The 12,861-nt window shown below is 45.0% G+C and overlaps 2 protein-coding genes across 2 annotated transcripts; both read left to right on the plus strand.

The window, feature by feature from the left end:
- The first annotated feature begins 1,497 nt into the window (after window positions 1–1,497).
- LOC112564467 lies at window positions 1,498–5,457 on the plus strand. The gene is made up of 6 exons (XM_025239312.1): window positions 1,498–1,945; window positions 2,996–3,057; window positions 3,185–3,299; window positions 3,982–4,108; window positions 4,304–4,450; window positions 4,845–5,457. Exons 2-6 carry the CDS (start codon window positions 3,051–3,053, stop codon window positions 5,316–5,318), a joined length of 870 nt encoding a protein of 289 aa, XP_025095097.1. The 5' UTR covers window positions 1,498–1,945; window positions 2,996–3,050; the 3' UTR covers window positions 5,319–5,457.
- On the plus strand, window positions 5,351–11,068 carry LOC112564466. Its single transcript, XM_025239310.1, has 8 exons — window positions 5,351–6,446; window positions 6,652–6,913; window positions 7,597–7,752; window positions 7,912–8,197; window positions 9,005–9,210; window positions 9,712–9,922; window positions 10,186–10,285; window positions 10,566–11,068. The coding sequence occupies exons 1-4, from the start codon at window positions 5,462–5,464 to the stop codon at window positions 7,982–7,984; spliced, it is 1,476 nt and encodes a 491-aa protein (XP_025095095.1). The 5' UTR covers window positions 5,351–5,461; the 3' UTR covers window positions 7,985–8,197; window positions 9,005–9,210; window positions 9,712–9,922; window positions 10,186–10,285; window positions 10,566–11,068.
- The last annotated feature ends 1,793 nt before the right edge of the window (window positions 11,069–12,861 follow it).

The raw sequence follows: 12,861 nt of genomic DNA on the forward strand, positions 1-12,861 counted from the left end.
GAATAATACTTTCACGTCAATGGGAGTGTTTCAAGTGTCCATACTAACTGGCAGTTCCAACACACAAAACTCTGATGTTAGAGAAGCAGAATGCTCTGATCAAACGATGTGTCTTCATGCGCCAACTGTGAGGCCGTCAAAGGCAAGGAAAACAACACGTACAGTTCCCCGGATGTTGTGAATGAGCAGACAACATCGTAGAGAAGGACGCAATTATTGTAGTGTGCGAGAAGAACAAATAAACATCTTGTGCAGTCAACACCCAAAAATCTCTGACTTCCTTCTTACATGCGAAGTTGCTATCAGGAAGAACAAGGTCGTGTCACCTGGGCTTCGTGGACAGGTGCGAGTGACGACCTGGGTGACGTCACCAACACTACCAGCGCTACCTGCACTACCGGCACTCCCTGGTCTACGAACAGAAGCTACGGCATGAAGCTCGAGACTTTTCTTTGTGTTGTAAACTACACAGACGGCAGCTGAGAAACGTACAGTTAGGTGTATGGGGTGGTGTGCATGGACATAACAAAAGGAATACATACAAAATATCTGTCGACGCACATAAACTTACATTTCATGAAAAAAAAAACCTTGTAAAGGTCTTATTCTGTGGCACATAACCCTCTAGTACTATTAACATTGTCAGCCAGCTAATGTAGAAATGGAATACACCAGAACTTTTTTTTTCAAAACAAATTAATTTTTTTTTTTAGATTTTTGTATTTAGAGGTACACATATGTGGTTAATACAGTTAAAAATATAAAAAATATAAAGTATATGGGTATGCATTCTACGTGTGTGCGCGAAGAACGAAAATAAGAAAGAGAAGTCCTCATCTCATTTCTATCAACATCTACCAGTTCCTCTCGTCATTGGGGTTTAAGCTTTGGAACGCTCACTCATTTTTCACTTACAGTTTGAAATCACATCAGCTAATAATAATAATAATAATAATAATAATAATAATAATAATAATAATAATAATAATAATAATAATATCGTCGTAAAACCTTTGTTAAGTTGCCGTAATATAGCCTTTGTTGCTGGTACAGCGTAAAACTCAGATAACCAACCAACTTTGTCAAGTTTACAATAACTATTTTCCTTATAGACACAAGGATCCAAAGTCATTTTACATCTGTGAGGGCGAGACAACTCTGTCTTTCCATGTGACCGCAGACTGCAGTAAGCGTAAGCCCCTGCTTGAGCCACAGACTTACAAAACCTAATGCTACCTACGAGACATGTATGCGGAAAATACGATCTCCCCGCAACCGGAAGCCAGACAAGGAGATTTCACACGCTTATCCCACTTCCGCCTGCACGCCGAGACCCCAACAAGCAGACAACGCGACACCGGAAACAGCTGCCCAGTCCTCTCCCCTGGCTGAAAGTCACGTCGAGCGCGTCTTCAAAGAAGGTCTTGGCCGCGGAGAAAGTCTCCACCGAGGGCAGCGAGACATGCTTCGCAGGGCAACCGGGACGTCAGCGTCTCGTCAGAAAAGCGGCCTGGGACACGAAACCTGCGACAAAGTCGCAAAAGACTGGCCAGGATGTGGCTACATTTCCCAGTTTTTGATCTCAGCCCAAAGGGTAGAGTCCCCGTATGCTGGAGATTTGACCGGCATGTCTGTGTATTAGGCCTGGTATATATACCTAATGAAAGCCAATCATGTCGGCTTTGAGAGAGATTCTGCAAGCAACAGGTGACAGGTAGGGGAGTGGTGTAGGTAAGCCAGAGTGTGTTTGGCGTACCTGCTGGCTGGCACTCACCTCTCTGGTGATACCGCCCTGGAGGATATAGCTTACATATTGGGGATGCTTATTCAAACACAAGAGTGAAAATCCGAAATACTTCGTCGACAGCGATCCTTGTGTGCGGAGGAATTTGAATTTTCGGAGGGCTGCGCCACCAGTGGATTTTCTGACTAATCCAAGAGACCAGTACGTACTTTTAATCAGGCTGTCCACAACCAGCGACTGTTTGTAACCACCTTTTATTTGCTTTGCTTGATGGCAATGTCAGCCTTGAATTGTATTTCCCAGCCATCAAATACAAGGGGCTTATACGCTTTATTCCAGTTAAAATTCTGAATTTTTTATTTATACCCCCAGACACAATGACTAGAATTTTATTGATGACATAAAGTATACATATAGAAACGCGCTAAAATTATCTTGATTTTGGACACTAAATTTTTTTATAATGTCATAACCATGCGTTTTTAAACTGTCACTGACATCTGATGACAAATCTTGACAAAATGTCTTTTTTTCTACTAAATGCCTTCTGGGATGAGACTCCAATCAGATGTTGTTTACCATTTTTCTACTTCCGATGTCGTGACGCCTACAGTGTTAATATCCCTATGGCAAATTTTCCTAATATTGATTCGGAGCTCTGTTGAGCAGAAGGAAAGAGTTTTAAAGAGGATGAGGTTACAAGAGATTCGATGGATTTGCTGAATAGGATGCTAAAATGATAAGTGGAGCTAGGCGGTGACTCAAGAATGTTAATCTCTGTTTGATAATGAATAAATGCCTCCAAAATAAAGATGCAAATATTTGCACAAACAAACTTTATAAATATTGAGTGAATATATACGCCGGTTTTTCAAAGTTATATCTGTATAATATTTTTACTGTATGATAAAAATGCTCGAGATGAGGCCACATAGTGCAGTGTACCTCCAGTGCCCAAAGAGGTGAGCTCTGTGTGTGTGTGTGAGAGAGAGAGAGATTCACACAAACATGCAGACAGCCGAACTCATGTACAACCTCACAACAGTCAGCTTTACACACCAGCGCATAACCAATTGTTTCCTACACAAAACACTTCCTTAGCATCTAAACGCTTTGTAGAGCTTCATTTGAACCTCTTTTCCTGCATGATTCTAGAAAATAACAAAAAAAAAAATCATAAAAATGTTTACACTTGAAGTGAAATGTTTTGAATATTAACGTTCATTGACGAGGACTTCTTGCTCCTGACAGGTCACAGCGCCACCTGGGTGAGGAGGCCAGCTACCTGCACGGCAATGAAAGCGACATGGAGGGTAAGTTAAAGATGGATGGTCACACGTTAGGATGCTGTTTAGCTGGACCAGACCCTCTCTTAAAATAATTAAACCAAGGGTTTGCGAAATGAGTGTGAAATGATGTGACCCGTTGATTGTGTCACAGGCTTTGTTCGTGACCCTGCTCTTCCTCGTCATGTGCTCTCTCCTGACCCTGGAGAAAGTGTCCTACATCTGGACCCTGCGAGTCCTCGGGCGCGGCACGTGTCCGTGTCTGTCGGGTGGGTTTCAATTTTACAATCAGAAGTTTGTCTAGTCGTACACCTGGCATTGTTACACACTGACCTCAAAATTTGTTACAGCATGAACGAGGGCTTTAACTGAATCGTGTCCATATCTACTTGTAGTCGTTGGATCTATTCAAATATTCCTGTACTCGAAGCACTTGTTTAGGGCCGAGCAGCGTCAAAAAGATATTTTCTAAGCTTCCATAAACAACTACATAATATACACACTGAAATTTATTTTCTACATGTATCACAGGGCTTCTGCTTACGCAAAAAATTGCGTACAGTACGCATTAAAAGTTCGGAAGGACCCCTTCAATTTTCGTCAATGGGGTCCCATTCAAATTTGGGCGAAGAACAGGGACCCCTTAAACATCTGAAGAAGGGGTCCCTGGTACCCCAAAGAATTTTGCCTTAGCAGAAGCCCTGCTGTATCTGTAAAAGCTTTGAACAAACTTGTCGATCAGGTAATCAGTGGATCAAGAAGCCGTCCAGCCATACATTCAGCGTTGTCCCTCGGCATTTCCTCTATTTTATCTCTCCATCTTCCTGCTTACATGTCTTCCCTTGGTTTTTCTCAGCGTCTACGTCCTTCTACTCAATGTAGACCGTGGGGTTAATGTACCTTGGTGTAGACTAGAGAAGGAGAATGATGATGATTGTTGTACTCTCTCAGGAGTGCCGCCATCCTCGTACTCCTGCTGACGCCATACACGCTGGGACTCCTGCAGGCTGTGTGGAGTGTGCCTTTCCTCATCAGGTGTCCCGACCCTCGTCTTCCTCCGGTTATTAACATTCTTATGGTAAGCTCGACAAGCTCTGCGAGATGTTACTACCTTTAATACTTTTTTAATAACAATTCTTAACTCCAACGATGAGTTACGTGTTACTGATATTATTCTTCCCAAAAATTATAACAATGACAATAGCATATTTTTATAGAATCTGTGTGTGGTGTTCAGTATAACATGTAGCCGGTTATTTGTGTTCTTCCGCAGGGCATTCTGAGCAGTCTTCTTGAGGTCGGCTGTGTCACGTGGTTCACAAGTCACGTGGCATCACAGCTGCCTGTCTTCGTGGTCATTCCAGCCCTGGCATCCGTCATGGCGCTTTCGTCTGTTTCACCGTGGTTGTCAAAGGCTAGAGTACGTTCACTTCTCCCATTCGTTGACACCTGTAAACTCTTACATTTACATCATCAAAGGAGAAGCATTAACCATTAAAAAAGTAAAAAAAGCAGTAGGCATAAATAGCAAGCTGGAGAAAACAATGCCTCTCCATGTGCGCTTTCCACATTTAAATTAAAAAACAAATCACAGCAAGTTCGGATCACAGGTTTCTGATCGTGAGGTGAATTTTAAAGAATTGTTATCCGATAAAGAATGCTTCGCTCAGAAAACAATGGAAAGCAGAATTTCTACTGAAGACCATTACGTCAACAGTTCGAGGGATTTTTTTCAAATTCTATTTTTCTATTTCGCCACATTCTTTCATTTTCTCTTTAAACGAACCTAAATACTTCTCTGATGCGTCTTTCAGGGACCAGACGGCAAAGAGGAGTTAGCGGACCTCATCAAGACCAAAGCAGATTCCCCATGTTGTCGAGCTCGCCCCTACCTTGCACTACTGTGCATGCTGGGACCCTCCCTCGCAGCTGCCATTCTCCTCCTGTCTGGCATCTTTGACTGGTACCACGGCGCTGTGCTGGCCTCTTCCACCTTCCTTCTATCTGTTGTGTGGTCACCCGGCGTGGTGTATCGCACCATCAGCGTCGAGGGGCAAGTCACTCTGGGGTGCAAACGCCTGGGGGTCTTCTACGCTGCCGTGAAGGTAGCCGGCGTATTTTTCTTCGTGGGGCTGGATCTGGTTCTGCGAAGTGTCCCTGGACAGGACCTGATCACCACCGCCACGAGTTCTTCCATCATTTCCGGGAGCTTCATAGCTCAGACCTTGTCCTCCCTCTCTTCCTGTCGGGTGTGGCAGGCCTCTTCGGCCAAGGGTTCGTGTATCTGAGCCTGGCCTTCTGCCAGCCAGTTGTGGGCATCCTCCTGCCCTCCTTGCTGTCCTCAGTGTCCAGCGTGGCCCTCGGAGTAGGCTTCTTCGCACCTCACGTCTACCATGTCAATGAGTTATCGCACTTTGGGGACCTAGTTCCGATGCTGCTAGCGGCGGGTGTGCTAGCATGCACGTGGGCTGTTTCCTACGTGCTGAGGACCCTCGACGCCGTGCGCCGGCCCCGACACCTCTTCATGCCTTACGAGAACGTCCTTCTGGGCTTCGGAGGCTGGTGTGCCGGCTTCGCGGACCAGAGGCGACTTTTGTCCTTCTGCGCGGACGGCGCCCTACCCGAGGGACTGGAAGTTCACGTAGAGAAAGGAAAAAAGAGCCGTGTGTATGTGTGTACCACCATGTACCGTGAGGCCGACTACGAGATGGAGCGCTTGTTGCTGAGCCTGCAAGGTCTGTCAGCTGGTGAAAGTCTCCAGCACGTGTACCTGGAGGCGCACATCTTCATGGACAACGGCGTCAACGGCCTCAGTCTTGGCGACTTCGCGCAGCAGCTGGTGGGGCTTCTCATCAGCCACGTGGGTCTCAGGCCGGAGGAGGCTCGTTGCCTGGTGACGCCCTACGGTCTTCAGATTACCTGTTTCTTTCCGGGAGGAATGCCCCTATTCGTTCACTTTAAGGACCCAGCCAAGGTAAAGTCAAAGAAAAGATGGAGTCAGTGTCTGTACCTCAATTACATTATGAGTTTCCGGAAGGTCATGTGGAACCAAAACCAAGACTGCAGCGTCCACCTGGAGGTCAGCGACGACTCTAAGATATCCATCGTCAGCAGCGAGTCCTTTTCCTTCAAGCCCTGTGAATCAGTCTCCAATGGCAGTGTCTTCTCCCAATCGGATAAAAGCAGAACAGCAAGCTATCCAGTGTTGTCAGATTTTGTCCCTGGTTACCATGACGTTGAGATGACGAGAACAACGAACCCGACTGCGACTAGTGACCCGAACCAGTGTCCTTCTACCAGTACTAGTCAATCCGGCAATGAGGATGAAGAGAAAAGCGAAGAAAGAGGTGTCATAAATATTGGATACGTGTCCAACGAAGACACACAGTACGAAGCCACAGAAGCAAAGTCCTCTGGTGAGTAGTGATGTCCCATCATTTCCTAAAGCCAGTATTCCTTATATTCTTTGCACAAATAAGCTTTCACAGGTTCATGTTTACTAACAGTCACAATGTCATGTAAGCATACAGAAACGTTTTAAAATATCATGTGTAATCACCAACACTGCAATACGCCACGTCATACGCCATCAAAATAAAATACAGTCTTATTAAATTTCAGACTCAAGCTCTCAGTTTAGAGGTCTGACCCGGAGCAACACGCTGTACGAGTTCAAGTTCGACCCAGAAGAACCAGTGGACGACGACCACACTTACATCCTGGCCACCGATGCAGACATGGATTTCAAACCGGAAGCAGTTCTCGAGCTCCTGCACATGTGCAACAGCGACCGTCGACTTGGAGCCGCGTTGCGGCAGGACACACCCAATAGGAAAGAGGTGTTCCAGCATCGTCTGGCATCAGATCTTCGAGTATGCCAAAGGTCAGATCGCAAAGAACCCCGCACCAGTTGAGATTTGAAGGAACATTTTAAATAAAGAAACCATCCCTGATATAGCAGATCTCTTCTGTCTGAACGATTATAGATAATTCATTGTGTTTGTTGTTGTTTGTGTTCCTGTTTTTTTTTTTAATTCCTCAAGTAGCTTTCCTAATGTTGAACTGGGCTATACACGCTCTGACACGCTATACTGACAAAGGGAAGTAAGAGTGCTCATCATGTGTAAAAAGAGTTATCTCCTATGAACCTAGCTTTTTCTTCAGTGTATCTACAACGGAAAGTAAGTTTTTAAGTCGTTAATTTTCTTATGGCTCGTAATTACAAAATTAAAAAAGCAATTTTATCTGATCAATAAAAAATTACTTGTCCATCAAAATAATCTCACGTAAATGTTGAATATTTTTTTGAGTTTTTTTATCGTATAAATGTGAAATGTAACATAAGTCGATTGGGCCAAAGTCGGCTTTTATTACAACAAAGGCTTTTGCCTGTGCCTACTTGAATGAAACGACTGTGTGTGTGTTTGAGAGAGAAAGAGAAAGGAGGAAGAGAAATAGAAGAATAAAGAGAGAGAAAGTGAGTCCGTTGATGATAAATATAGAATTTAATGCCCATGATGCTGCTGCCAATGTAGTCAGACTTCTAGATGCTGTTTCTGTGGGCAGATTTCTGGATGATCAAAAGCGCACAGAATGTCATCGGCTCCGTGATGTGCTGTCCGGGCTGCTTCAGTCTCTACCGCGCCAGCGCCATCAGACAAGTGATGGACAAATACGCCACACCTACCATGACCCCCTTTACAGTATATGTCAAGGACACAGGTGAGCTTATTTGTTTTATGAATTCAAAAGGATACGTTTGTTTAAACTATGTGTGACTGTTTGTTTATTCCTTTTCTCCCACCCCACGGTAGTTGTTGATGTTGCGAACTACCTGCATCTGCAACAGCTGACTTTATTTTCTGATGGTGATTACTGCAGGCGAGGACAGATGGATGGCGACTTTGATGATGATCAACGGCTGGCGTCTGCGGTACTCGGCCTTTGCCGATAATACAACATACTGTCCGGACACCTTCCAGGAGTTTTTCAAACAGCGGCGCCGCTGGATCCTGTCCGACATTGCCAACGCCATCCTTGTCGTCCAGAACCTCTTCAAGCTACCTGCGCAATAACGAGTGCTTCACCTTGGTGTACATCGTGTACCTGGTGAACATGTTTGTCAACAACGTCATCACACCTGGCACCGCCATCGTCATGATTACAGGTAGTAGATGTCATGTCCGTTTAATCGTGATTGATCCGTCTGACCTCGATGGGCATTGTTGAGGGTGGAGTAATTGACTCGTCAACCATTTCTTACACTTGACAAGAAGATTACATAACATTTTCTCATTTGTGCTGACACAAACATTTGGGGCTTAAAGGTAGCAGGTCGACTATAAATATTTGGTATCATGTTGGTGTTATTTGTAGATGTACCAAACACCTTCTGTGCAGTAAAACTTGAAATTCATCCTCGTCATTAAGATGGCCGACAGGTGCGGTTTGCTCACAGCATCAACTGAACATCTGAAGGTGCTGTAATAAGCATGTTGGAGATTCCAAGGTGCAGTTGCACCAGGTGCCTTTTTAATGAATCTATTAACGTCTATACTCGTGTTTTCACCTCCAACGCCTCTCCACTATGTCAACGTCCAGCGAGTTGTCTACACTGGTCCTTCAGCTTGAAATACTCTCCCTTTGCCGCTCCGCCAGACGGCCTCCTGAAGCAATTTTAAGAGGCTGCTATAGGCTCATCTTTTAAAATGGCTTTCAATCACTCCCTAGCGACCTGTTTTTGTGGGAGCAGGACACTTTACAAGTCTCATAAAAGCAGCTTGCAATGCATTTCACTCTGTGATACAGACTTAATGGACGTACAAACTGTCTCTGCTGCTGTGATGTAGTCCGTGACTGCGAGTGATAACCTATCATCCTTTGCTTACAGCTGCTACAGCAGTTAATTTCTCACTTGATTTAACCAGACTTGCATCCAAAGCCATATCTAAAGAGGATGGCGCTCTGTTTTCAGCTGGTTTGGAGCTGGTCTTTGATGTCCCCTACATCTACACACTCCCCCCCTGGCCGCGGTCGTGTACGCATACGCATTGCTGTGCACACGTGCAAGTGGTCACGTGCAGACGGTCGTGACTTCGGCCTTGACAGTTGTCTTGGGGTCAGTCTTTTGCTCCATTGCCATCTGGGGCTCCTACAAAATTGTGGCGTCCATGATCATGGGTATTCAATTTTTATTATTTACTCATCTTAAATATTTAATAAAAGTAATGTAACTAGAGCATGCTGTCACTGTCAGTTCACGTCAAGTAACTCCGCAATATACACACTAAAGACTTATTTTAGCTTTTCTTACAAGCAATATTATTTGTAGCCCTAGATAAATAAAATGATGTAAGTTGCTTTTGAGTTTAAATCGCCTCACAGATCGGATTAAAAAACCACACATCGATATGTGTAGTCAAGAATACTGTTAAATCTTAAAGCAACTGGGAGGAAAAAGAAGGGAAGATAATTACTAATTAAAGCGTAGCACTGACAGACATGTGCGGACGCAAACCTTGTCTTGAGCCGCTGTTATTGGTTGCTAATTTTATTTCTGAAGCTGAGAAAATCCTATAACATTACTAAGTCAGCTGTATGCTATTTTTGCCGCTATTCTCTGCAAAACATGGAATACAAAATGACCGTTGAAAATTTCTCTGCTTTTCCCGCCTTCGCCAGAGCTCATGTCGGATCAGTTCCAGCTGCAGCAACACTACATTATCTTATGCTGACCATCAGTCTTCTGTACGCCGCTGTCATCCATCCGAGGGAGTGCCATCAAATCGCCTACGGTCTGGCCTACCTCTTCATTTTCCCGGCAATGCACCTTTTGCTGCCCATCTACAGTGTCGCCAACATCATAGATCAGAGCTGGGGCACCAGAGACTCGGTAAGTGCTTGCCCACGAAAGGGCTTTCCCTACGGATCCTTCCTGGTATCATCTTCATGGTGCGAACATCATGGACTCCCATAAACGAAGGTGTCTGGTTCGGCGGGGCGACCAGAAAAGACGTTTGTCATTAATATCGACAGAGTTTCCCGGAGGAAGAAGAGCGGTATATTATGGGGGAGAAAGTCGTTTGTAGCCTGCGATATGAACGTCATATGAAAGTTGCTCACATCTTGTCTTTATTATGTTTGATAATATTTCAGCAAACTGCCAAGATTCCCAAGCTGAAATGCATGCCGAGCTTTAAGAAGTTAATGAAGTTGAGAAAGTCTAAAACCAAAAGTCAGCTTAATGCCGGAGAAGGTAAATGAGTAATTACGACTCAAAGGACAACATAATTATTATAAATAATTTAATTTTACATAGTAATTTTATCATACAGTATCCTTTATGTATAGAATATGTTGTCTAATATTATAACGACGATAGGAAGAAAATCTTTCTAAACACACTCACATATTAACAACAGGCATCTGGTTGAGGTCTTGGTTAAAAACAACAACAACAACAAAAAAAAAAAAAAAAAACAACAAAAAAAACCAAGCGTCCTCGCTTGAGTTTAGTATTTTTTCTCTAATTTTAGACAACAGCTTTGACATCCAGACCATGGTGTCTTCCATTGCTCGCTCCATGTCTGATGGAAGTCCGCATGAAAAAAAGGAATTTGAATTCTGGGAAAGCTTGCGAACGAGACTTCTTGGCAATGACGTGAACACGGGTCTGGAGAAGGCCGAACTGGCCGAGAGACTGCGGCGACTGAGAAACCGCTCCCTTACGGGCCTAATGGTCATCAACGCCCTGTGGCTGGCCCTCCTGTCCTACTTCTACGTGGGCGTGGAGTCCCCATGTCGCGCCTCAACCTGTACGGCGTCATCAGTGGGGCCCTGTACGGGTTCACGTTGTTTATTCAAGTCATCGGCATGACCATCTGCCGCGTCAACTACTTGCTTCGACTGCTCGCCAGGTACCTTTACGGTGACAAAGTCTCCATGTGGGTTAGCACTAAAGATAGAACTATCTGAAATGCTGAAATGAAGAACAACAAGAATGGACCAGTGGCGTAGGAAGATGTTCGGCGTTGGGGGGGCAAACTCCCTGCTGACAGTGAACGGCGTTCGCACTCGCACATTACGTAAAAAGATGGGGGGGTACTGCACGCACGCACGTACACAGTATCACAACACACTGCTTTATTGTTAAAAGCAAAGCAGCATTAAATAAGAAAAACAAATTAAAGAATGACTCCCGGCTAACGCATTCACAACGCATACTGCCAGGGTAGCCATCGGGTGGAAAAACAAAGGTAAATATTAATTAAGCCTACTCACCCAACGGCTCGTGACACGCTTTGTTCTATGTCACAATAAACGCGGTGAAAATGGTTGCTGGAACCCTCTTCTAGACAACCACGCCATTTCCAGCGACAGTACACACAGCACATGGCAAACCCCGACTACTCCCAGAGACGGGCACAGGTCTCTCGCCCCGCCGTCTTCCCAGTCACATATACCTGTTGGCAATAGTCTTCAAGAAAACCTCCAGAACCTTTCCCTACCCACAGGCCCAGCGTCCGCGAGATAATCCACGTTACAAAGAGACACAGCCTTATACCTGAACTCGTGTCCGCACACCGTGGGAAAAAAGCCCCATCCACCCAAAGGGAATCAAAGAGACCAAAGAGGAAGGGACGCAAGGCTACCCTATAATTAAGGGCATAAACTGGCCAGACAATCGTGCCAGGGACGAAACAAGGGTGGAATGGCAGCAGGGCTATCCCCTTCCTCGCTCCGCTACCCGATGGTGCTGAGCCAGCGATGCGACACGTTCTACGGCCATCTACCAAAACACGACACATATATACAACCAAACAGTATAACACAGATAACTATGTTGAGTAGCAGCCACATCGTGATGATAAAAAAGTGCCCTTGTGTAGTTTTAGAAATGTTACTTATGCACTTCCCCCTGAGTCGTAGATAGCAATAATACCAGTCTCTCTGTCTCTAAGAAAACTACCAATATAGGGACTCAGAGTCTTTGCCTTACTTAGGTGAAGTCAAAGCCGTCAATTCGCACTAACCGTTGGTGTCTAGTAAGATGGAAGTCCTCGTGCTTCGCTAGCTTTTCACAAAGTGTAGGGTTCCTGTCTGATTGCAAGACTGGGTATTGGTATGCAACTAATTCGTTACTAGCTTTCTGTGTTCCCATGACCAGTGCGGCCTATGTTGTAAGCGATAGCAGATAATTCTAGGGTGACAGCGAGTGGATGGGGGATGTTTGATGTTGGTCAAACGAAAACCGCCAAAGAAAAGGCGTCGCATTATGGGGAGGGGGAGGGAGACCACACTCGATGTACCGATGTACTGTCCGGCTGCTTTTTCGCTCAGGCTTCAACACAGCCTGCAATTAGCATGCAAACAATACCAACGGACTGTCCCCGATCTGATCGTCAGAGGTGTTAGAGCCTCCACTTGCCTCAGGCTCGCTTTTGTGACGGTGATGACCGTCTCCTCTCTACGTTCCCCTACCTTTCTTCAGTTCTTGCTCTTTGTGAGGAATTACGTCTCAAATATTGGAGGGGCAAAAGGATATTCCCCCCCTGTATTTTCCTTGGGGGGGCCGCTGCCCCCGCTGCCCCCCTGGTTCCTACGCCACTGTGGACTTGTCACCAGATAGCAGTAACGAAAGTCTGCAACGACATGGCCACGACAAATGACGGGAATATCACGTAGTTTAGAGCTGATGTTTAAAAGATGGACCCAGGCTAAAACGATTATGAGATTAATGAGTAGCAAAAGGATGCACTATCGTATGTTTACTTGTATACATGCCGAAATTATGAACATCTAACCTTGAATGAACCAAATTGAATATGTATG

Source organism: Pomacea canaliculata, linkage group LG5, assembly GCF_003073045.1.
Source record: "Pomacea canaliculata isolate SZHN2017 linkage group LG5, ASM307304v1, whole genome shotgun sequence".
In the NCBI taxonomy this organism is placed as follows: domain Eukaryota; kingdom Metazoa; phylum Mollusca; class Gastropoda; order Architaenioglossa; family Ampullariidae; genus Pomacea; species Pomacea canaliculata.